The 27,329-nt window shown below is 40.0% G+C and overlaps 1 protein-coding gene across 13 annotated transcripts; it reads left to right on the plus strand.

The window, feature by feature from the left end:
• On the plus strand, positions 1 to 27,329 carry LOC134292338 (general transcription factor II-I repeat domain-containing protein 1-like). 13 transcript variants are annotated; one of them, XM_062966058.1, is made up of 6 exons: positions 1 to 271; positions 1,524 to 1,606; positions 3,205 to 11,462; positions 16,950 to 17,084; positions 18,269 to 18,392; positions 19,265 to 27,329. In XM_062966058.1, exon 6 carries the CDS (start codon positions 20,309 to 20,311, stop codon positions 27,200 to 27,202), a length of 6,894 nt encoding a protein of 2,297 aa, XP_062822128.1. In that variant the 5' UTR covers positions 1 to 271; positions 1,524 to 1,606; positions 3,205 to 11,462; positions 16,950 to 17,084; positions 18,269 to 18,392; positions 19,265 to 20,308; the 3' UTR covers positions 27,203 to 27,329. The 13 variants fall into 13 exon arrangements, 11 of the variants coding, with proteins under 11 accessions (XP_062822128.1, XP_062822126.1, XP_062822124.1 ...); XM_062966054.1 differs by having other exon boundaries at positions 4 to 271; positions 18,266 to 18,392; XM_062966055.1 differs by having other exon boundaries at positions 4 to 271; positions 16,954 to 17,084; positions 18,266 to 18,392.

Raw genomic sequence — 27,329 nt, forward strand, 5'->3', positions numbered from 1 at the left:
CAAATTGGCGAGCAGGAGAATCGTCCAATCGGGCGGCGACAGATGGCAAAGGGGTGGGACCAAGGCTAAAAAAAAAACGGCCGTTTTGGAGGCGGGGCTTCTTCTTGGCTGTAAATTGTAAAATTTGCCTCAGACAATCTCGGGACGCCGAGAGAGAAGGCAGCTTGGCCTGGGAGCCATTCTGAAGGCCTGGGTCGGAAGAAAGAAAGAAAGAAAGAAAGGGCAGCCGCGGCTAGAAGGCCCGAAGAGACAGGCTCCGTTTCTGAAGCAGGTGAATAAGGGCCCCTTTTTACAGGCTCACCTGGTTCATTTGACTTCCTTTGTAATTAATCTGGAGTTTAAAGAGACGCCTTTCCTTTTGGGAATCACTTTTACCTCAGGAAAGGCTTCTCTTCCAATCCCACTTCATTTTATGTCGCTTTCCTTGTTATTTTGGGGATTCTTTACCTCAGGAATCTCCTCAAAATTGAAATACAAAGAGGAAAATGCCTATTTTATATATTAGTCTTATCTTAATTTTATCAAAAATGGCCTCAAATAGCACAAGATAAGGTTGCATAAAGGCTTTGTGAAACAGAAAGAAAGAAAACTATTTTATTTATTAAAATTTCATTATTTTTTGCCTCAAATCGCCTCAAGTCACAAAGCATTGTAATAGAAAATACAGTAGAGTCTCATTTCTCCAAGCTAAAGCTTGGATAAGCGAATATCTTGGATAATGAGGGATTAAGGAAAAGCCTATTAAATATCAAGTTAGGTTATGATTTTACCAATTAAGCACCAAAACATCATGTTTTACAACAAATTTGACAGAAAAAGTAGTTCAATATGCAGTAATGTTATGTTGTAACTACTGTATTTACGAATTTAGCACCAAAATATCACGATATATTGAAAACAAAAATGGGTTGGATAATCCAGAAACTTGGATAAGCGAGACTCTACTGTACCGTAAAATATTCAGGGGAAAAAATGTTCACTGAAATATTTACAAAATCATTAAAATATTAATATTGAAATAATAAAATATTTGCAGAAATATTTGCCAAAAATAAGCAAAGTATTTGGGGAAAAATATTCACAAAAAATATTCATAAAAAATATTCACAAATACATTCAGAAAAAAACAATCATGAAAACATTCACAAACATTGAAATAAAATATTCACAAAATATTCACCCAAAAAATCATACAAATATTTGTGGAAATATTTGCCAAAAATAAGGATAATATTCGGAAAAAATATTTACAAATACAGTAGAGTCTCACTTATCCAACACTCGCTTATCCAACGTTCTGGATTATCCAACGCATTTTTGTAGTCAATGTTTTAAATGCATTGTGATATTTTGGTGCTAAATTCTTAAATACAGTAATTACTACATAGTATTACTGCCTATTGAACTATTTTTTCTGTCAAATTTGTTGTATAACATGATGTTTTGGTGCTTAATTTGTAAAATCATAACCTAATTTAATGTTCAATAGGCTTTTCCTTAATCTCTTCTTCTTATTCCCTCAGAAATGGCAAAGCCTTGTGAAACGGACGGAAGAAATAAAGGCAAAATTTTTGAAAATTTCCACAGCTTTTTCTGAAGGGACCAGGTGAATATTGTTCTTTTTTTATTTATTATAATCTGATTTATTTCTTATCCAGATCATTTCTTTTCACTTCTATTTTATGTATTGATATTTTATTATATTTTATTATATCAAACCAAAAAAATAATAATTACAAGGTCTTTTCCAGAGAAGAAGAAAAAGGCTAAAATTTTGGGTTGTTGTGAGTTTTACGGGCGGTATGGCTATGCCCCAGAAGCATTCTCTCCTGACGTTTCGCCCACATCTATGGCAGGAAACTAGGGGAGTGATGAGGCTTTTATATATCTGCAAAATGTCCAGGGTGGGAGAAAGAACCCTTGTCTGTTGCAGGCAAATGTGAATGCTGTTATTGGCCACCTTGATTAGCATTGAATGGCCTGCAGTTTCAAGGCCTGGCTGCTTCCTGCCTGGGGGAATCCTGTGTTTGGAGGTGTTAGCTGGCCCTGCTTTTTGAGGTGGCAGCCCAGAAACTCACAACAACCCATGAAAGCCTTTGACAACACATGGCAACATTTTTGAAAATTCAGACAGCTTTCTAGAGGAAAGGAGTAGAATAATAATGGCATTTTTTTACCAATCTGATTTATTTCCAGCCTTAAGACCCATAACATGCTATGCTGAAAATTTTATATATACAGTAGAGTCTCACTTATCCAACACTCGCTTATCCAACGTTCTGGATTATCCAACGCATTTTTGTAGTCAATGTGTTCAATATATCGTGAGATTTTGGTGCTAAATTCATAAATACAGGAATTACTACATAGCATTACTGCGTATTGAACTACTTTTTCTGCCAAATTTGTTGTCTAACATGATGTTTTGATGCTTCATTTGTAAAATCATAACCTAATTTGATGTTTAATAAGCTTTTCCTTAATGCCTCCTTATTATCCAACATATTTGCTTATCCAACATTCTGCCGGCCCGTTTATGTTGGATAAGTGAGACTCTACTGTATATATATATATATATGTATTATTTTGTATATAATGGACAATGTAGTTTATAATAATATGATTTAATGTATATACATATAATATTGATAATAATATTGTAATGTAATAAAATATAATAATAACACAATATATTGATTATATATTATATATAATTTTATATGTACATAGAAAGTATTAGCATTCACAATAATAGCATTATATATAACTATTGTACTATACCATCATACTGTAATGTTATTAGAAATATTACAGGTAATACATAACATAATTAATATTGTATTATATTGTACGTATATTCAATATATTATTATTGAATATAATATAATAATATAACATATTAATAATAATATAATATAACATTAATAATAATATAATATTATCATATATTATAATAATAATATAATATAATAATAATATAATATATTGTACGTATATTCAATATATTATTATATATCATTGTCTATTATATTGTATATTATATACGATATACTATATATACATAATACATATTATATTATTAGCATAGCATGTTACAGGTACAGGAGACAAGATGGGAACTGCCTTCCTGGCCTTGCAAAATAGATAGAAGACAATGCCTGGTTCTTTTTCTGAATGCTCTCTTCCCACTCACTCTTCTCCCAGCGCTGAATTCAAGTCAACGTGAAGAAAGAAACAAAAGGTCGAGAGACAGAGGACGGAAGATGCTTGAAGACACCCTCGCAAGGACACCGCCTGCCTCCCAAAAAAGGTCGTTTTCAGGGTAATTGGTGTAAGGGTAGGCATTTAATGTCTATCTTTGCATTAAAAAAAGGGTTACCTTTGCACACGGTTCCCCTCGCGTGTGGTATCGAAGAAGTCCCACTCGGGAACGGACGGGTCCTCCCTTTGTTCTAGGCAGATGATGGGTCTTCCTATACGGGCCGTAGGGGTCACAGCTTGGGGGTCAGCGGGGGGCCTGCCCTGGCATCGCGGGGGGCAGCACACATTACGGGCATTTTAAGATGTCCTTGCAACTTAGAAATAAAAATATTAATACCTTAACTCACTTACTAACATCCTACTAACACCATTCTAAATAGGGTACCCTGCCCTTTTAAATAGGACTGTGTTCTGCCTGATGGCAAGAACCAAGCTGGGAAGGGAGGGGGCCTCCTGGCCCCCCATAAAAGGGCCCCCATGGAAGGACATTGCAAAAGGCCCCTAAGGTGTCCTGAGAGCAGCCTCTTGGTCCTCAGTGTTCCCCACGGTGCCAGGTCTGGGCCCCTCGCTCTCCCCCAACCCATGGACCCTGCCGCTTGTATATCATCCGTCCAGGGCCAACGGACGCCCCCTCCCTCCCCGGGCGGAGCTTCGAGGCCACACTCAAGGGGAGACCAGAGCCGTGTGCCTCATGCCAACGCCTAGCACGTGGCGAACCTTTTTTTTTACTGCAAACATAGGCATCATGATTGTGATTTTTGTTAATTCCTTTTAATTTTAATTGTTTGTATTCGATAGCATGGTAGGCTGGTTTTATATCAGTGAGCCGCCCCGAGTCCCTCTGGGGAGACGGTGGCAGGGTACAAAAATAAAATTATTATTATTATTATTATTGATTCGAGGCACCTGGAAAAAGAAATACCAGGAAGCAGATAAAATTATTATTATTATTGATTCGAGCCACCTGGAAAAAGAAATACCAGGAAGCAGATAAAATTATTATTATTATTATTATTATTATTATTATTATTATTGATTACAGGCACCTGGAAAAAGAAATACCAGGAAGCAGATAAAATTATTATTATTATGATTATTATTATTATTGATTCCAGGAAAAAGATATACCAGGAAGCAGATAAAATTATTGTTATTGTTCTTGTTGTTGTTATTATGTAGGACCCCCTTTTATTTATGTAAGGCCACACACCCAGGGGACCACTATTCCTAATTAAAGCCTGGTTAAAGGGGATCCTCTATTCTTAAAGTTAGGCGTATAGAGATCTCCTATCCAGAAACTAATGCGGCCTGCCCTATAGAGATCTGTTAAACCAAGGCGGCCTGCCCTATAGAGATCTCCTATTTCACGTAACACCAGGCAATATGGAGATCCCTGGTTTTTTTAACCGTTAAATCCCTTACGTGGGGATATCCCTGGTTATTTTAACCGTTAAATCCCTTACGTGGGGATATCCCTGGTTATTTTAACCTTTAAGTCCCTTATGTGGGGATATCCCTGGTTATTTTAACCTTTAAGTCCCTTACGTGGGGATATCCCTGGTTATTTTAACCTTTAAGTCCCTTACGTGGGGATATCCCTGGTTATTTTAACCTTTAAGTCCCTTACGTGGGGATATCCCTGGTTATTTTAACCTTTAAGTCCCTTACGTGGGGATATCCCTGGTTATTTTAACCTTTAAGTCCCTTACGTGGGGATATCCCTGGTTATTTTAACCTTTAAGTCCCTTACGTGGGGATATCCCTGGTTATTTTAACCTTTAAGTCCCTTACGTGGGGATATCCCTGGTTATTTTAACCTTTAAGTCCCTTACGTGGGGATATCCCTGGTTATTTTAACCTTTAAGTCCCTTACGTGGGGATATCCCTGGTTATTTTAACCGTTAAATCCCTTACGTGGGGATATCCCTGGTTATTTTAACCTTTAAGTCCCTTACGTGGGGATATCCCTGGTTATTTTAACCGTTAAATCCCTTACGTGGGGATATCCCTGGTTATTTTAACCTTTAAGTCCCTTACGTGGGGATATCCCTGGTTATTTTAACCGTTAAATCCCTTACGTGGGGATATCCCTGGTTATTTTAACCTTTAAGTCCCTTACGTGGGGATATCCCTGGTTATTTTAACCTTTAAGTCCCTTACGTGGGGATATCCCTGGTTATTTTAACCTTTAAGTCCCTTACGTGGGGATATCCCTGGTTATTTTAACCTTTAAGTCCCTTACGTGGGGATATCCCTGGTTATTTTAACCGTTAAATCCCTTACGTGGGGATATCCCTGGTTATTTTAACCTTTAAGTCCCTTACGTGGGGATATCCCTGGTTATTTTAACCGTTAAATCCCTTACGTGGGGATATCCCTGGTTATTTTAACCTTTAAGTCCCTTACGTGGGGATATCCCTGGTTATTTTAACCGTTAAATCCCTTACGTGGGGATATCCCTGGTTATTTTAACCTTTAAGTCCCTTACGTGGGGATATCCCTGGTTATTTTAACCGTTAAATCCCTTACGTGGGGATATCCCTGGTTATTTTAACCTTTAAGTCCCTTACGTGGGGATATCCCTGGTTATTTTAACCTTTAAGTCCCTTACGTGGGGATATCCCTGGTTATTTTAACCTTTAAGTCCCTTACGTGGGGATATCCCTGGTTATTTTAACCTTTAAGTCCCTTACGTGGGGAAATCCCTGGTTATTTTAACCTTTAAGGCCAGATGTGGGGATTTCCTTGCTTCTTTTAACCCGTGAGGCCAGCCATGGGGAGATATCTTAGGCTGTTTTCACGAAAAGTCAGGTATAGACGCACTGTTTTCTCTCCCGTTCCATGTGCCTGGACTCCCGGAGGGCTCCTGCCGGACACCGTCTCCCATCGGCCGAGAGGGATCCTTCCTGTCTGGGAAGGATCTGCAACACAGGTAAAAAGAAGATTCCGGGAAGGAGATTCTACAGCGGAGCCCTTAAGCCAGGTGAGACACTCCTTCCAGCCTCCACGGCTGCCTTGCACACACACACACACACACATGACACACACAAACACACATGACACACACAAACATACACATGTACAGCTGGTGCCCACGGGGACTCTTCCCCAATAGATCGGGGACTCCCACTCCGGCGATTGGCCATTGTAAATGCCTTGAAGCAGTTTGGGGCTTCCGGCCAAGCGCTTGCAAAGAGAATCCATTCAAGGTTGGACCCCTTTTAAAGGGCCTGGCACGTGGTATTTATTCCTGGCACGTGGAAAACTCCATTTGTAAGGCAAACCCTCGTTAAAGGAGGTTTGCAATTAGTTTAAAACCAGGCTTCTGAGGGACCCGCTGCGTTTAAAGCCAAACCTAGCAGGTGGGAACCCCTTGGTTAACGTAAGGCGAGGGACCCTCCATATTTAATAAGATGCCTGGCAGAATCTTAACCTAAATGCAGGCCTATGGGCTACAGCCTATTCTGCATAGCCAGGCATGGGGGGACCCCAGATTATTAACTTGAAGCCTGGGAAAAGGAGATTTTTGTATTTATTTATTTATTACAATATTTATATCCCGCCCTCTCTCCCCTTAAAAGGGGACTCAGAGCGGCTTACAAGTGATATTTACATATTTATTTATTACAATATTTATATCGGCCCTCTCTCCCCTTAAAAGGGGACTCAGAGCGGCTTACAAGTGATATTTACATATTTATTTATTACAATATTTATATCGGCCCTCTCACCCCTTAAAAGGGGACTCAGAGCGGCTTACAAGTGATATTTACATATTTATTTATTACAATATTTATATCCCGCCCTCTCTCTCCTTAAAAGGGGACTCAGAGTGGCTTACAAGTTATATTTACATATTTATTTATTACAATATTTATATCCCGCCCTTCTCACCCAAGAGGGGACTCAGGGCGGCTCAACAATAAGACGCATATATAAAAACCACACAGTGCAATATAAATCATCACTAACTTACATCAGTATTCATAAAACACATTATAAAATACAGATAGGTGTGTTCAGTTCAAATCCATTCAAGGTATACGTGGACCCCCTTTTAATGCCAACCTTTCCACGTGGAAAACTATTTGTAAGGCAAACCCTCGTTAAAGGAGGTTTGCAATTAATTTAAAACCAGGCTTCTGAGGGATCCGCTGCGTTTAAAGCCAAACCTAGCAGGTGGGAACCCCTTTGGTTAACGCAAGGTGAGGGACCCTCCATTTTTAATAGGATGCCTGGGAGAATCTTAACCTAAAAGCAGGCCTATGGGCTACAGCCTATTCTGCATAGCCAGGCAGGGGGGGACCCCATATGATTAATTTGAAGCCTGGTAAAAGGAGATTTTTGTATTTATTACATTTATATCCCGCCCTCTCCCCTTAAAAGGGGACTCAGAGCGGCTTACGAGTTATATTTACATATTTATTTATTTATTACAATATTTATATCCCGCCCTCTCTCCCCTTAAAGGGGACTCAGGGCAGCTTAACAATAAGACGCATATATAAAAAACCATACAGTGCAATGTAAGTCATCATTAACTTACATCAGTATTCATAAAACACATCATAAAATACAGATAGGTGTATTACATACACTGTATCATTAGCATCGCACAATATTAACATTATATATTACTACATTGCATTATACCACTATACAGAAATGTTATTAGCAATATTACATTTAATATATTATATGTAATTCATATTATTATATTGTATCATTGTTAGTATTATATTGCATTATTTATTTATTTGCTAGATGTATATGCTGCCCTTCTCACCCCCAAGGTGAACAGCTTACAAAATAAATTTACATACAATATTATATTATTACCATAGTACAATACTGGCAGTAAATTACTATATTGTACTATATGAATATATGGTAATGTTATTAGTAGTATTACATGCAAAATGTAATACATAATTAATATTATTATATTTTATTATTATTATATCGTATTACAATATAATAATATGAACATTATATGTATATGCAATATGTTATAATTATATATTAAATTATATATACACACACACACACACACACACAGTAGTCATCCAACATAAAAGGGCCAGCGAATATTTATTTATTTATTTACAGCATTTTACCGGGCTGGCCTCAAACTCATGACCTCCTGGTCAGAGTGATTTGTTGATATTTATTTATTTACAGCATTTATATTCCGCCCTTCTTTCTCACCCCGAAGGGGACTCAGGGCGGATCACATGACACATATAGGCAAACATTCAATGCCTTTTAACCTAGAACAAAGACAAACAAACAGGCTCCGAGCGGGCCTCGAACTCGTGACCTCCTGGTCAGAGTGATTCATTGCAGTTAATTGCAGCTGGCTTGCTTTCCAGCCTGCGCTGTTGGATAATAAGGAGGCATTATGGAAAAGCCTATTAAACATCAAATTAGTTGATGATTTTACAAATTAAGCACCAAAACATCATTTGACAGAAAAAGTAGTTCAATACGCAGTAATGCTATGTAGTAATTACTGAATTTACGGATTTAGCACCAAAATATCACAACGCATTGAAAACATGGACTACAAAAATGCGTTGGATAATCCAGAATGTTGGATGAGACTACTGTATATACAATATAAATTAGAATAGCATGTTATTGGGGGAGGAGCATCTTGGTTATTAGATGTTTATATTAGTTATTGATATTAGTATAGATATGACATTGAGTATATTATTATCCTAGCACAATGTTAATATTAGTTATTCATATTAGTCTCAATATGACAATAATAGAGTATATTATTATCCTAGCACAATGTTATTACATAGGACTATGTTGTTGCTAGGGGGAGGGCCCCCCCACTGAGATCCCCTGTCATTAATGTGTCAGACCAGGCATTTCACTCCTACCTTTGCATCAGAAAGCAGGCTCCCTGTGCGCTAGGCCTTCCTTTGAGGAACACATTCACGGCTCCGCTTGAGTGTGGCATTGAGGCCCCACTCTGGGACGGGCGGGTCCTCCCTTTGCCCTGGGCAGATCGTGGGGGGTGGGCGGATCTCCCTAGACGGGCAGGGGGTCGCGGCTGGCGGGACAGCGGGATATAAAAATATAAATATATATATATTAAAACCCTTGCACCCAAGGAAACAACTCTGGGGACCCGAGCGGCCGCTCCCAGCGCACGTCACGGGCATTTTAAACATCTCGTAGCAGCTCAGATTAATACCTGAACTAACCTTAACCTGCTAACCCTACTAACCCAATTCTTAACTAGAGCAGCACTTGTAAATAGGGCTGTTTTTGCCTGTTGGCAAGAACCAAGTTGGGAGGGGGCCTCCGGGCCTCGGGTGGGAAGAAGGCCCCCCTGTCCCTGCCCTGCGCTGGGAGCGCCCCCCCTCGGGACCCCAGTGTTTAGGTCGCCGGATTGGAGGAGAGCGGGGACCAGAAAGCCCCTCCGCCATCCGCCCAGGGCCAATGGACACCCCTCCCTCCCTCCCCGGCAGCCGCGTTCCTCATGCAACAGGGAGCCTGGTTCTGGATGCAAACGTGGGACCCCCTTTTCTCTGTGCAGGGACCCCCACTCCCCATAAGTAAATGCCTGGTGGAAGGGGATCCTCTGTCCTGGGGAGAAAAAGCGACATGCGTCAAGCTGTGGCTTTGCTCCCGCAGTTCCCAAGAGCCCCCAAAAGCGAGATGCTCCCTTGGTTCTGCCCTTCTGACACTTGTTTTCTCCCTTGTTCCATGTCTCCGGAATCGCTGAGGGAGGGGCTCCTCCTGGACAAGAGCCACGGACGGACGGACGGAGATCACGGAGAGCAGGACGCCTTGCCTTTCCGGATGCTGAGCTCGACCCCTTTCCAACAATGTCAGCGTTTAAGAATAAAACTTCCCAAAAAAAGGTGTTTTCTGGTTATTATTCAAACATTGAATTTTTGGCAGCCTTAAACATCTAGATTACAATACAGTTTGTGCTGCTGCATTTTACAAACCTGACCTTGTTTTCTACAAATAAAATTGAGAGAAACACCTGTGTAAGTTTTGCACTAGGCTCAGACTCATTGTTCTGATAGGCTGTTATATGGTTATTGAAAGGCATGTTTTTGGCAGCATTAAACATCTAGATTACAATACAGTTTGTGCTGCTGCCTTTTATAAACCTCGTTTTCTACAAATAAAGTCAAGAGAAACACTAAGTTTTGCACTGTGCTCAGACTCATTGTTCTGATAGGCTGTTATATGGTTATTATTGAAAGGCATGTTTTTGGCAGCATGAAACATCTAGATTACAATACAGTTTGTGCTGCTGTCTTTTATAAACCTCGTTTTCTACAAATAAAGTCAAGAGAAACACCTGTATAAGTTTTGCACTCATTGTTCTGATATTTTGTTATATGGTTTTATTGTTAATATTATTTTTAATGTATGACTATTACATGTGACATGGGAGCAGGATATAAAAATGAAGTATTATTAATAAACACCACAATTTTCTTGCACCCCAAGTACATCTGGCCATTGCCAAAAAGTATTTAACTCTGCCTACATGGCACTAAAGTGTATTTATATGTTGATTTGTTTCTATTGATTGTATGTAATGTTTGCTTTATTTGCATTGAATTTTTGCCTAGATGTATCTTGTATGCCGCTCATCTCCATAAATGAGCGGGATACAAATGAGGTTAATAATGTTACGAATGTTTTAATGTAACTCGAATTTTAAATTGAATTGAAATGTGATTGTAATTGTTTATAAGTGTGTTATCTATTTGTCAGCCACCCTGAGTCTCCCCTTATTGGGTGAGAAGGTCTGGGAAGAAATACTGTCATAAATAAATAAAATATTCTGTGTCCAGGTTGCTTCATGGGTTGACTTCTCTGGCAGGATTAGTCTGCAGGGCCTTTCCTGTGGGAAAGTTTACACAGGGACTACCAAGCATGGAGCAGGGAAGGCACTGCAGACACTCCTGCGCATGCGCGGCCTGCTCCCTATTCGTAGGAACCTGGCCCCGCCCACTACAGGCATTTTCTCTTCGACTGCGCGGCCTCCATATTTGAGGGAACTTGGCCCCGCCCACTACAGGCACCCCTTTCCCTTCTGCGGCTGCGCGGCCTCTTCCGTATTTAAGGGAACTTGGCCCCGCCCACTACAGGCCCCCCTTTCCCTTCTGCGTCTGCGCGGCCTCCGTCACAGGGCGGCAAGATGGTTTCCCGGCCCGGTAAGTGTTCGGGGCGGTCGATTCCATGGAGACCCGGCTCCGTCGAGGCCTCGTCGCCAAGGCCCGGGAGGAGGAGGAAGGGAGCCGGGAGCGTGGCCTTCCAAACAGCGTTCGCAGGCCAAGGCAGGGAAGGAATCCCAGGCAGGAAAAGCCACTTCGGCCTTCGCTCCTGGTGTTTTGGACACTTCCCCAACCCGTAGGCAGGCTGCTAGGCATTGTGGGAGTTGGAGTCCCAAACATACTATACTCATGCTATATACACATAATATTCCAATGTATTACAATATAATAATAATATGCTATTATAATTAAATATTTATACTACATGTAATGTTAGTAATAATACTGCAACATAGTCATATAGTACAATATAATAATATATAATGCTTGTATTGTGCTGTACTAACATTATAATATATTGTATATACATATAACAATACTGATAATATTCGGATGTAATGTTTATTTATTATTTAAACTTATATGCCACCACTCCCCTAGGGTTAATACAATGTAATAATAATAATACACTATTGTATATTTATATTCCATGTAATATTACTAATAATATTGCAATATAGTCATATAGTACAATATAATATGCAATGCTTATATTGTGCTGTACTAATATTATAATATACATATAATATTGATAATCTGATGTAATAATAATAATACACTATTATATATTTATATTACATGTAATGTCACAATATTGCAATATAGTCATATAGTACAATATAATAATATACAATGCTTATATTGTTCTGTACTAATATTATAATATACATATAATATTGATAATATTCCAATGTATTACAATATAATAATACACTATTATAATGATATATTTATATTACATGTCATGTTACTAGTAATATTGCAATATAGTCATATAGTACAATATAATAATATATAATGCTTGTATTGTGCTGTACTAATAATATAATATATTGTATGTACAGTAGAGTCTCACTTATCCAACATAAACGGGCCGGCAGAACGTTGGATAATCGAATATGTTGGAAAGATTAAGGAAAAGACTATTAAACATCAAAATAGGTTATGATTTTACAAATTAAGCACCAAGACATCATGTTATAGGTAGGAAGGCACCATCTGATCCCTCCTGACAGATGGCCATTCATCCTCACTGTTATAATTAGTTCTATGGAGAAGTAAGGCTTGTGGGATGATGTCCAGGGTGGGAGGAAGGAAGAACTCGTGCATGTTGGAGGCAAGCGTGAAGCATTCTCTCCTCATGTTTCGCCCACAACCATGGAAGACCGCCTCGGAGGTCCAATATTATTATGGTAGAGTCTCACTTATCAAACATAAATGGCTGGCAGAATGTTGGATAAGCGAATATGTTGGATAATAAGGAGGGATTGAGGAAAAGCTTATTAAACATCAAATTACATTATGATTTTACAAATTAAGCACCAAATCATCACGTTATACAACAAATTTGACAGAAAAATTACTTCACTATGCAGTAATACTATGTAGTAATGACTGTATTTACGAATTTAGCACCAAAACACCACAATGTATTGAAAACATTGACTACAGAAGAATTGACTACTAAAATGTCGAGTGCGTTGGATAATCCAGAATGTTGGATAAGCAAATGTTGGATAAGTGAGACTCTACTGTATTCTGCGCCCAGGCTGGTACATCCAAATGCTCCGCTATGTTCCTTTTCTGCATTGCAGGGGCGCTCTTTACTTTACATACCTCTATGTTGCTTTTATGCCTTGCAGGGGCGCTCTTTGCTTTTCATACCTCTATGTTCCATTTCTGCATTGCAGGGGCGCTCTTTGCTTTTCATACCTCTATGTTCCATTTCTGCATTGCAGGGGCGCTCTTTGCTTTTCGTACCTCTATATTCCATTTCTGCATTGCAGGGGCGCTCTTTGCTTTTCGTACCTCTATGTTCCATTTCTTCAAAGCAAGGGCGCTCTTCTCTTTTCATACCTCCATGTTCCATTTCTGCATTGCAGGGGCGCTCTTTGCTTTTCATACCTCTATGTTCCATTTCTTCAAAGCAGGGGCGCTCTTTGCTTTTCGTACCTCTATGTTCCATTTCTGCATTGCAGGGGCGCTCTTTGCTCTTCATACTTCTATGTTCCATTTCTGCATTGCAGGGGCGCTCTTTGCTTTTCATACCTCTATGTTCCAATTCTGCATTGCAGCGGCGCTCTTTGCTTTTCATACCTCTATGTTCCATTTCTGCATTGCAGGGGCGCTCTTTGCTTTTCGTACCTCTATGTTCCAATTCTGCATTGCAGGGGCGCTCTTTGCTTTTCGTACCTCTATGTTCCATTTCTGCATTGCAGGGGCGCTCTTTGCTTTTCGTACCTCTATATTCCATTTCTGCATTGCAGGGGCGCTCTTTGCTTTTCGTACCTCTATATTCCATTTCTGCATTGCAGGGGCGCTCTTTGCTTTTCATACCTCTATGTTCCATTTCTGCATTGCAGGGGCGCTCTTTGCTTTTCATACCTCTATATTCCATTTCTGCATTGCAGGGGCGCTCTTTGCTTTTCATACCTCTATATTCCATTTCTGCATTGCAGGGGCGCTCTTTGCTTTTCGTACCTCTATGTTCCAATTCTGCATTGCAGGGGCGCTCTTTGCTTTTCGTACCTCTATGTTCCATTTCTGCATTGCAGGGGCGCTCTTTGCTTTTCGTACCTCTATATTCCATTTCTGCATTGCAGGGGCGCTCTTTGCTTTTCGTACCTCTATATTCCATTTCTGCATTGCAGGGGCGCTCTTTGCTTTTCGTACCTCTATGTTCCATTTCTTCAAAGCAAGGGCGCTCTTTGCTTTTCGTACCTCTATGTTCCATTTCTGCATTGCAGGGGCGCTCTTTGCTTTTCATACCTCTATGTTCCATTTCTGCATTGCAGGGGCGCTCTTCGCTTTTCGTACCTCCATGTTCCAATTCTGCTTTGCAGGGGCGCTCTTGGCTTTTCATACCTCTATGTTCCATTTCTGCATTGCAGGGGCGCTCTTTGCTTTTCATACCTCTATGTTCCAATTCTGCATTGCAGGGGCGCTCTTTGCTTTTCATACCTCTATGTTCCAATTCTGCTTTGCAGGGGCGCTCTTGGCTTTTCGTACCTCTATGTTCCATTTCTGCATTGCAGGGGCGCTCTTTGCTTTTCATACCTCTATGTTCCATTTCTGCATTGCAGGGGCGCTCTTGGCTTTTCATACCTCTATGTTCCAATTCTGCATTGCAGGGGCGCTCTTTGCTTTTCATACCTCTATGTTCCAATTCTGCATTGCAGGGGCGCTCTTTGCTTTTCATACCTCTATGTTCCAATTCTGCATTGCAGGGGCGCTCTTTGCTTTTCATACCTCTATGTTCCAATTCTGCATTGCAGCGGCGCTCTTTGCTTTTCATACCTCTATGTTCCAATTCTGCATTGCAGGGGCGCTCTTTGCTTTTCATACCTCTATGTTCCAATTCTGCATTGCAGGGGCGCTCTTTGCTTTTCATACCTCTATGTTCCATTTCTGCATTGCAGGGGCGCTCTTTGCTTTTCATACCTCTATGTTCCATTTCTGCATTGCAGGGGCGCTCTTGGCTTTTCATACCTCTATGTTCCAATTCTGCATTGCAGGGGCGCTCTTTGCTTTTCATACCTCTATGTTCCAATTCTGCATTGCAGGGGCGCTCTTTGCTTTTCATACCTCTATGTTCCAATTCTGCATTGCAGGGGCGCTCTTTGCTTTTCATACCTCTATGTTCCAATTCTGCATTGCAGCGGCGCTCTTTGCTTTTCATACCTCTATGTTCCAATTCTGCATTGCAGGGGCGCTCTTTGCTTTTCATACCTCTATGTTCCAATTCTGCATTGCAGCGGCGCTCTTCGCTTTTCATACCTCTATGTTCCTCCTATCCCTCCCTTTCCCCCTTCCGCCTCCGCTCTCTTCTCCCATTGGTTGTTGCTTGGGAGGTCCCGCCCCTTTCCCCTTCTTTCGCTCCCTCATTGGTCGAAGCGCGTCCTGGCAGATATGTAGTGCGGGGGCGTTTCCCATCGTAGCCGCAATAATACAAAATAAATAATAATGTAATATCAGAGATATATGGTATTCGAGCTTATTAATAATCGTTACGTATTATTATGTTGTTTGAATATGAGGTGCATGGATGTGTCAGGGTTGGCGACGGAAGGGACGGGTGTGTGATGGACCTGCCGGGACTTGGGGGCGGGGCAAGGGGCGTGGCCTGGCGCGTGAGGGGGGGAGGGAGGAGGGGGGAGAGCCGGGGAAGGGAACAGCCAAGATGGCGGCCGGGGTGAGGCGGGCGAAGCGCCGCTGAGGAGAACGTCAGGAAAAGGCCTTTAGATTATATTATTATTATTCTGTTATTTCATATTATTATAATACACAGTATTTTGCATTATTATGTTGTTATTATTTCATATTATTATACATATGATTTTGCGTTATTATGTTGTCATTTTATATTATATTATTTTTATTTTTATTATTTTGCATCCTTATATTATTTGGTTTTTATATTATTATCATTTTACATTATTATTATATTATATTATTTTGTTCTTATTACATATTATATTTATTTCATATTTTATTATATTATTGTTATTTTGCATCATTATTATATTATTCGGTTATTTCATATTATTATAATTCACAGTATTTTGCATTATTATGTTATTTTATATTATTATAATATTATTATTTTGCATCCTTATATTATTGGTTTTTATTTTATATTTTATATTTTTATTATTTTACATTCTTATATCGTTTTGTTTATATTTCATATTATATTATATTATTATTTTACATCATTATTAGACTATACAATTTTAGTATTTCATACTATTATACACATGATTTTGCATCATTATGTTGTTATTTTATATTATTATTATATTATTATTTTACATCATTTTTATATTTGTTCTTACGTATTGCATATTATTTTATTATTATTATATTCTGTTATTTCATGTTATTATGATACACAGTATTTTGCATTTTTATGTTGTTATTTTATATTATTATTATTTTACTATTATTTTGCATCCTTCTATTATTTGGATCTTATATTATTTTATATTATTATTATTATTTTACATCATTTTTATATTTGTTCTTACGTATTGCATATTATTTTATTATTATTATATTCTGTTATTTCATGTCATTATCATACACAGTATTTTGCATTTTTATGTTGTTATTTTATATTATTATTATATTACTATTATTTTGCATCCTTCTATTATTTGGATCTTCTATTATTTTATATTATTATTATTATTGTTTTTCATCATTATTATATTATTTTGTTCTTATTTCATGGCTGTCTGGCCATGTTCCAGACGCATCTACCAAGCTTGTAAAGAGTCGAGTCTGGCAGGATGTGTTGTTGAGGAGAGGAGGAGGGGACGTTGTGGTGAGAGGAACGTCAACATGATTCTTGCTTTTATCTCCTAGAAAGTGAGTGACGGCACGGTCCCCAAGCGGAAGCGGAAGCGCATCTCCGAAGGGAACTCCGTCTCGTCCTCCTCGTCATCCTCCTCCTCTTCCCACCTGGAGACCACGTCAAACAACAACCAGTTTTCCCTGATGGTAAGTCATTATCCTCCTCACCGTAGCAAGTTTGGGAGTCAATTTCAAAATAATTCCAATAAAATGTCATTACTTGAAGCATCAGTAGGTTATATGTTCTTGAATATTTACCATATTTTTTAAAAAAACTAGTTCTGTAAGTGGAAAAGGAGGTTCAATAAAAATATGGTATTAACAATTAATAATAATAATACTTCATGTGTATCTACCTCCAGATAGGGACTCAGGTCGGCTTCCAACATAGTAACAGGCAAATATTCAATGCCTATATAAACAATGCAGAGCAAGATAAAGATCTATAATTATATATATTAATTTCACATAATTATATATATTAATTTAACATATGCATTTCCCCCTGAAACGCTTGCAAATCCTCTCTATAAATGTGCATTTCCCCTGCAATATTTGCAAGCCTTATATATCAATATTCATATCTAGATATGTCTATATATATATTTGTGTGTGCATTTACCCCCATAATATTTGAAAGGCTTTTTCTGCCTACCTTTCTTCTAGCATATTATATTCTATTATATTTTCCCACCTCCCTTTCTTCCACATTATTATTATTATTATTATTATTATTATTAATGGCCTTTTCCGCCTGTCTTCCACCATATTATAATTATTATTAATCGCCTTTTCCGCCAGCTTGTCTTCGACCATATTATATTATTACTATTACTAATGGCTTTTTCTGCCTTTTTTCCACCATATTATTACTGGATGATGATGATGATTATTATTATTATTCCACCATATTGTACTATTATTATCATTATTATTATTAATGGCCTTTTCCACTTGCCTTTCTTGCACCATATTATTATATTAACAACATTTTTATTATTAATGGCCTTTTCCGCCTGCCTTTTTTCCACATTATATTATTATTATTGGCTTTTTCCGACTGCCTTTCTTCCACCATTTCAGATGAACGGATCTGAGCATATATATTTTTTAAAATGTATATACTGCAATTTTATATTGTATTTAATTGTTTTTAACTGATTTTATGTATTGTGGATTGTTTTTGTACAGACACCTAATTGTGCCGGTGTTGTAAGCCGCCCTGAGTCCCTTCGGATGAGAAGGGCGGGATATAAATATTGGGAATAAATAAATATTATTGTTATTATTATTCTATTAAATCCCTTTTTTCTTGCCTCCTTGGGCAGCAGTGGCCCATGTACATGCTGGACTACGGCGGCCTCAATGTTCCGCTTCCGGGAGCCATGAATTATTCGGACCTCAGTTTCTGAACCAGAACCTCAAAACAAAACAAAACAAAAGAAATAATGAACGGTGTGTAATTTTCGTTTGTACAAATTGTATATTATTCCAATATGTATTGATGCCTTTTAGTTTTTCCAATGATTTTTACACTATATTCCTGCCGCCAGGGCCTTTTTAAGTAAAAAAAGAATAAGAAGGGTTGCCTTGCTCTGAAAAATCAAACCGTTTCCTGATTTTTTTTTTTCTCTTTAAACGAACAAATACCGTTTTGTAATAAAAATACAAAACAAGAGCCGGGCGAGCGAGCGAGGCTCAGTCGTAAATGCTCTTTTTAAATTGAATTATTATTATTAATAATAAAAGTGCTTTACAGTGATTATTTTGTTTCCGTGTGCGCGCAACCCAACAAAAGGCCCAACCCAGAACCCCGACCCCTTCCTTGGGTTCCGATCTGCTTTTGACGGTTGTAGGCAAACGGCGCCGGGGGAAAAAAAGGCTCATTTATGTCACTGGATTAGTCCGAATTAGTTGCACAAAGAGAACGCTTTTCGGACCACAACGCCCAGCATCCACAACTAAGGGTGTGTGACCCAAAAGACGGAAACTTTTTCCAAGTTCCAAAGAGGCCACAAGTGAATTTTCCCTCGTTTCTTCCGGCCCAAAATGGTCCCAAAAAGAAGAGCTGGAGACGGAGGGAAGGAAAGTCAGCTTGGCCAGAAATAACAACGTTCCAGTTTTCTATCCAAAACCCCGACTCTCTGAAATGTATTGGTTGGGCAAATCCCACTTTTGTGTCTTTCTTCCCCTCCTCGTTTGTTTCTACTGCACAGGCCCAGGGTTTCACATCACATATACAGTTACGGAAATATATGTATACATATATATAAATATATATATAAATTGGCACTCTGGTTTCAGCTCTTTCGTATGTGTGCACACAGGTCCAGAGAGAACGTTTCAGGGCGTATCGTGAGGAATGTCTTCCGGGAAGAACGCATGATTCAAAAGTAGTGGTTATTATGATAGGAAGTAAATAATAATAAAGACGCATTTTCGACGCTGCGGTGGATCCTTCAACCTCATCGCCAACACCATCTGAACACGGTAGACACACACACACACACATATATATATATATCGCTCTCTTGGCTTCACAATTGTCACACAACTCTGCTCACACTCAGTTGGTTCGCTTCCTTTCACGATCGAAACATTGAATATTGATATTGTGATATCTACGGCAGGCGAGACCTTTCACTCTGACAATAGATATGGGCGAAACGTCAGGAGAGAATGCTTCTGGAACATGGCCATACAGCTTGGAAAACGCACAACAACCAATGATTCCGGCCATGGAAGCTTTCGACAACACACTGGGAGATGTAGTTCTCTAGGCCTGTCGCCTCCTCTGCCAAACGACATGCTATAGGACCCTGGGAGGTCTAGTTTTACAAGGGCCCGAACCAGAGAGTGCTGCTGCCATGCTGAACTGGTATTCCCAGTGGCCCTCAATGAAAACAGGCATGGTTTCGGGTCAGGAAATTTCTCTTTGCTTGTAAAACTACTCTTGAAAACATGCCAATGTGAGTAGATCAATAGATACTGCTCCGGCGGGACGGTAACAGTGCTCCATGCAGTCATGCCAGTGGCTACATGACCTTAGAGGTGTCTACGGACAATGCTGGCTCTGAAAAGTATTTTTTATGAGAAAACTACAAGTCCCAGCTCCTTGAAATTTTGTCACGATCCGCCCACGGGCCACGGGACTACTCGTACCACGTTTCGGATTTTTTCGACCACCGGCCGAGATTTTGCGAATTTTTTAATTTATTTTTTGAAAAGGTTTTTTACGGGAAAACTACAAGTCCCAGCTCCTTTAAATTTTGTCACGATCTGGCCACGGGCCACGGGACCACTCGTACCACGTTTCGGATTTTTCCGACCACCGGCCGAGATTTTGCGAATTTTTTAATTTATTTTTGGAAATGTATTTTTTACGAGAAAACTACAAGTCCCAGCTCCTTGAAATTTTGTCACCATCCGCCCACGGGCCACGGGACTACTCGTACCACGTTTCGGATTTTTTCGACCACCGGCCGAGATTTTGCGAATTTTTTAATTTATTTTTTGAAATGTATTTTTTACGAGAAAACTACAAGTCCCAGCTCCTTGAAATTTTGTCACGATCCGCCCACGGGCCACGGGACTACTCGTACCACGTTTCGGATTTTTTCGACCACCGGCCGAGATTTTGCGAATTTTTTAATTTATTTTTTGAAAAGTATTTTTTACGAGAAAACTACAAGTCCCAGCTCCTTGAAATTTTGTCACCATCCGCCCACGGGCCACGGGAACACTCGTACCACGTTTCGGATTTTTTCGACCACCGGCCGAGATTTTGCGAATTTTTTAATTTATTTTTTGAAAAGTATTTTTTACGAGAAAACTACAAGTCCCAGCTCCTTGAAATTTTGTCACCATCCGCCCACGGGCCACGGGAACACTCGTACCACGTTTCGGATTTTTTCGACCACCGGCCGAGATTTTGCGAATTTTTTAATTTATTTTTTGAAAAGTATTTTTTACGAGAAAACTACAAGTCCCAGCTCCTTGAAATTTTGTCACGATCCGCCCACGGGCCACGGGAACACTCGTACCACGTTTCGGATTTTTTCGACCACCGGCCGAGATTTTGCGAATTTTTTAATTTATTTTTTGAAATGTATTTTTTACGAGAAAACTACAAGTCCCAGCTCCTTGAAACTTTTTCACCATCCGCCCACGGGCCACGGGACTACTCGTACCATGTTTCGGATTTTTTCGACCACCGGCCGAGATTTTGCGAATTTTTTAATTTATTTTTTGAAAAGTATTTTTTACGAGAAAACTACAAGTCCCAGCTCCTTGAAATTTTGTCACCATCCGCCCACGGGCCACGGGAACACTCGTACCACGTTTCGGATTTTTTCGACCACCGGCAGAGATTTTGCGAATTTTTTAATTTATTTTTTGAAAAGTATTTTTTACGAGAAAACTACAAGTCCCAGCTCCTTGAAATTTTGTCACGATCCGCCCACGGGCCACGGGAACACTCGTACCACGTTTCGGATTTTTTCGACCACCGGCCGAGATTTTGCGAATTTTTTAATTTATTTTTTGAAATGTATTTTTTACGAGAAAACTACAAGTCCCAGCTCCTTGAAATTTTGTCACCATCCGCCCACGGGCCACGGGACTACTCGTACCACGTTTCGGATTTTTTCGACCACCGGCCGAGATTTGGCGAATTTTTTAATTTATTTTTTGAAATGTATTTTTTACGAGAAAACTACAAGTCCCAGCTCCTTGAAATTTTGTCACCATCCGCCCACGGGCCACGGGACTACTCGTACCACGTTTCGGATTTTTTCGACCACCGGCCGAGATTTGGCGAATTTTTTAATTTATTTTTTGAAATGTATTTTTTACGAGAAAACTACAAGTCCCAGCTCCTTGAAATTTTGTCACCATCCGCCCACGGGCCACGGGACTACTCGTACCACGTTTCGGATTTTTTCGACCACCGGCCGAGATTTTGCGAATTTTTTAATTTATTTTTTGAAAAGTATTTTTTACGAGAAAACTACAAGTCCCAGCTCCTTGAAATTTTGTCACCATCCGCCCACGGGCCACGGGACTACTCGTACCACGTTTCGGATTTTTTCGACCACCGGCCGAGATTTTGCGAATTTTTTAATTTATTTTTTGAAATGTATTTTTTACGAGAAAACTACAAGTCCCAGCTCCTTGAAATTTTGTCACCATCCGCCCAAGGGCCACGGGAACACTCGTACCACGTTTCGGATTTTTTCGACCACCGGCCGAGATTTTGCGAATTTTTTAATTTATTTTTTGAAATGTATTTTTTACGAGAAAACTACAAGTCCCAGCTCCTTGAAATTTTGTCACCATCCGCCCACGGGCCACGGGACTACTCGTACCACGTTTCGGATTTTTTCGACCACCGGCCGAGATTTTGCGAATTTTTTAATTTATTTTTTGAAAAGTATTTTTACGAGAAAACTACAAGTCCCAGCTCCTTGAAATTTTGTCACGATCCGCCCACGGGCCACGGGACTACTCGTACCACGTTTCGGATTTTTTCGACCACCGGCGGAGATTTTGCGAATTTTTTAATTTATTTTTTGAAAAGTATTTTTTACGAGAAAACTACAAGTCCCAGCTCCTTGAAATTTTGTCACCATCCGCCCACGGGCCACGGGACTACTCGTACCACGTTTCGGATTTTTTCGACCACCGGCCGAGATTTTGCGAATTTTTTAATTTATTTTTTGAAAAGTATTTTTTACGAGAAAACTACAAGTCCCAGCTCCTTGAAATTTTGTCACCATCCGCCCACGGGCCACGGGACTACTCGTACCACGTTTCGGATTTTTTCGACCACCGGCCGAGATTTTGCGAATTTTTTAATTTATTTTTTGAAATGTATTTTTTACGAGAAAACTACAAGTCCCAGCTCCTTGAAATTTTGTCACCATCCGCCCACGGGCCACGGGACTACTCGTACCACGTTTCGGATTTTTTCGACCACCGGCCGAGATTTTGCGAATTTTTTAATTTATTTTTTGAAATGTATTTTTTACGAGAAAACTACAAGTCCCAGCTCCTTGAAATTTTGTCACCATCCGCCCACGGGCCACGGGACTACTCGTACCACGTTTCGGATTTTTTCGACCACCGGCCGAGATTTTGCGAATTTTTTAATTTATTTTTTGAAATGTATTTTTTACGAGAAAACTACAAGTCCCAGCTCCTTGAAATTTTGTCACCATCCGCCCACGGGCCACGGGACTACTCGTACCACGTTTTGGATTTTTTCGACCACCGGCCGAGATTTTGCGAATTTTTTAATTTATTTTTTGAAATGTATTTTTTACGAGAAAACTACAAGTCCCAGCTCCTTGAAATTTTGTCACGATCCGCCCACGGGCCACGGGACTACTCGTACCACGTTTCGGATTTTTTCGACCACCGGCCGAGATTTTGCGAATTTTTTAATTTATTTTTTGAAAAGTATTTTTTACGAGAAAACTACAAGTCCCAGCTCCTTGAAATTTTGTCACGATCCGCCCACGGGCCACGGGAACACTCGTACCACGTTTCGGATTTTTTCGACCACCGGCCGAGATTTTGCGAATTTTTTAATTTATTTTTTGAAATGTATTTTTTACGAGAAAACTACAAGTCCCAGCTCCTTGAAATTTTGTCACCATCCGCCCACGGGCCACGGGAACACTCGTACCACGTTTCGGATTTTTTCGACCACCGGCCGAGATTTTGCGAATTTTTTAATTTATTTTTTGAAATGTATTTTTTACGAGAAAACTACTAGTCCCAGCTCCTTGAAATTTTGTCACGATCCGCCCACGGGCCACGGGAACACTCGTACCACGTTTCGGATTTTTTCGACCACCGGCCGAGATTTTGCGAATTTTTTAATTTATTTTTTGAAAAGTATTTTTTACGAGAAAACTACAAGTCCCAGCTCCTTGAAATTTTGTCACCATCCGCCCACGGGCCACGGGAACACTCGTACCACGTTTCGGATTTTTTCGACCACCGGCCGAGATTTTGCGAATTTTTTAATTTATTTTTTGAAATGTATTTTTTACGAGAAAACTACAAGTCCCAGCTCCTTGAAATTTTGTCACCATCCGCCCACGGGCCACGGGAACACTCGTACCACGTTTCGGATTTTTTCGACCACCGGCCGAGATTTTGCGAATTTTTTAATTTATTTTTTGAAATGTATTTTTTACGAGAAAACTACAAGTCCCAGCTCCTTGAAATTTTGTCACGATCCGCCCACGGGCCACGGGAACACTCGTACCACGTTTCGGATTTTTTCGACCACCGGCCGAGATTTTGCGAATTTTTTAATTTATTTTTTGAAATGTATTTTTTACGAGAAAACTACAAGTCCCAGCTCCTTGAAATTTTGTCACCATCCGCCCACGGGCCACGGGAACACTCGTACCACGTTTCGGATTTTTTCGACCACCGTCCGAGATTTTGCGAATTTTTTAATTTATTTTTTGAAATGTATTTTTTACGAGAAAACTACAAGTCCCAGCTCCTTGAAATTTTGTCACCATCCGCCCACGGGCCACGGGACTACTCGTACCACGTTTCGGATTTTTTCGACCACCGGCCGAGATTTTGCGAATTTTTTAATTTATTTTTTGAAATGTATTTTTTACGAGAAAACTACAAGTCCCAGCTCCTTGAAATTTTGTCACGATCCGCCCACGGGCCACGGGACTACTCGTACCACGTTTCGGATTTTTTCGACCACCGGCCGAGATTTTGCGAATTTTTTAATTTATTTTTTGAAATGTATTTTTTACGAGAAAACTACAAGTCCCAGCTCCTTGAAACGTTTTCACCATCCGCCCACGGGCCACGGGACTACTCGTACCACGTTTCGGATTTTTTCGACCACCGGCCGAGATTTTGCGAATTTTTTAATTTATTTTTTGAAATGTATTTTTTACGAGAAAACTACAAGTCCCAGCTCCTTGAAATTTTGTCACCATCCGCCCACGGGCCACGGGACTACTCGTACCACGTTTCGGATTTTTTCGACCACCGGCCGAGATTTTGCGAATTTTTTAATTTATTTTTTGAAATGTATTTTTTACGAGAAAACTACAAGTCCCAGCTCCTTGAAATTTTGTCACCATCCGCCCACGGGCCACGGGACTACTCGTACCACGTTTCGGATTTTTTCGACCACCGGCCGAGATTTTGCGAATTTTTTAATTTATTTTTTGAAATGTATTTTTTACGAGAAAACTACAAGTCCCAGCTCCTTGAAATTTTGTCACCATCCGCCCACGGGCCACGGGACTACTCGTACCACGTTTCGGATTTTTTCGACCACCGGCCGAGATTTTGCGAATTTTTTAATTTATTTTTTGAAAATTTTTTTTTACGAGAAAACTACAAGTCCCAGCTCCTTGAAATTTTGTCACCATCCGCCCACGGGCCACGGGACGACTCGTACCACGTTTCGGATTTTTTCGACCACCGGCCGAGATTTTGCGAATTTTTTAATTTATTTTTTGAAATGTATTTTTTACGAGAAAACTACAAGTCCCAGCTCCTTGAAATTTTGTCACCATCCGCCCACGGGCCACGGGACTACTCGTACCACGTTTTGGATTTTTTCGACCACCGGCCGAGATTTTGCGAATTTTTTAATTTATTTTTTGAAATGTATTTTTTACGAGAAAACTACAAGTCCCAGCTCCTTGAAATTTTGTCACGATCCGCCCACGGGCCACGGGACTACTCGTACCACGTTTCGGATTTTTTCGACCACCGGCCGAGATTTTGCGAATTTTTTAATTTATTTTTTGAAAAGTATTTTTTACGAGAAAACTACAAGTCCCAGCTCCTTGAAATTTTGTCACCATCCGCCCACGGGCCACGGGAACACTCGTACCACGTTTCGGATTTTTTCGACCACCGGCCGAGATTTTGCGAATTTTTTAATTTATTTTTTGAAATGTATTTTTTACGAGAAAACTACAAGTCCCAGCTCCTTGAAATTTTGTCACCATCCGCCCACGGGCCACGGGAACACTCGTACCACGTTTCGGATTTTTTCGACCACCGGCCGAGATTTTGCGAATTTTTTAATTTATTTTTTGAAAAGTATTTTTTACGAGAAAACTACAAGTCCCAGCTCCTTGAAATTTTGTCACGATCCGCCCACGGGCCACGGGAACACTCGTACCACGTTTCGGATTTTTTCGACCACCGGCCGAGATTTTGCGAATTTTTTAATTTATTTTTTGAAATGTATTTTTTACGAGAAAACTACAAGTCCCAGCTCCTTGAAACTTTTTCACCATCCGCCCACGGGCCACGGGACTACTCGTACCACGTTTCGGATTTTTTCGACCACCGGCCGAGATTTTGCGAATTTTTTAATTTATTTTTTGAAAAGTATTTTTTACGAGAAAACTACAAGTCCCAGCTCCTTGAAATTTTGTCACCATCCGCCCACGGGCCACGGGAACACTCGTACCACGTTTCGGATTTTTTCGACCACCGGCCGAGATTTTGCGAATTTTTTAATTTATTTTTTGAAAAGTATTTTTTACGAGAAAACTACAAGTCCCAGCTCCTTGAAATTTTGTCACCATCCGCCCACGGGCCACGGGAACACTCGTACCACGTTTCGGATTTTTTCGACCACCGGCCGAGATTTTGCGAATTTTTTAATTTATTTTTTGAAATGTATTTTTTACGAGAAAACTACAAGTCCCAGCTCCTTGAAACTTTTTCACCATCCGCCCACGGGCCACGGGACTACTCGTACCACGTTTCGGATTTTTTCGACCATCGGCCGAGATTTTGCGAATTTTTTAATTTATTTTTTGAAATGTATTTTTTACGAGAAAACTACAAGTCCCAGCTCCTTGAAATTTTGTCACGATCCGCCCACGGGCCACGGGACTACTCGTACCACGTTTCGGATTTTTTCGACCACCGGCCGAGATTTGGCGAATTTTTTAATTTATTTTTTGAAATGTATTTTTTACGAGAAAACTACAAGTCCCAGCTCCTTGAAATTTTGTCACCATCCGCCCACGGGCCACGGGACTACTCGTACCACGTTTCGGATTTTTTCGACCACCGGCCGAGATTTTGCGAATTTTTTAATTTATTTTTTGAAAAGTATTTTTTACGAGAAAACTACAAGTCCCAGCTCCTTGAAATTTTGTCACCATCCGCCCACGGGCCACGGGACTACTCGTACCACGTTTCGGATTTTTTCGACCACCGGCCGAGATTTTGCGAATTTTTAAATTTATTTTTTGAAAAGTATTTTTTACGAGAAAACTACAAGTCCCAGCTCCTTGAAATTTTGTCACCATCCGCCCACGGGCCACGGGACTACTCGTACCACGTTTCGGATTTTTTCGACCACCGGCG

This window comes from Anolis carolinensis, unplaced genomic scaffold (genome assembly GCF_035594765.1).
Source record: "Anolis carolinensis isolate JA03-04 unplaced genomic scaffold, rAnoCar3.1.pri scaffold_15, whole genome shotgun sequence".
Lineage (NCBI taxonomy): Eukaryota > Metazoa > Chordata > Lepidosauria > Squamata > Dactyloidae > Anolis > Anolis carolinensis.

Excerpts from the sequence above, each read along its gene's own strand:
- LOC134292338 (XM_062966058.1), top strand. The coding sequence starts at position 20,309 with ATGTATTTTTTACGAGAAAACTACAAGTCCCAGCTCCTTGAAATTTTG.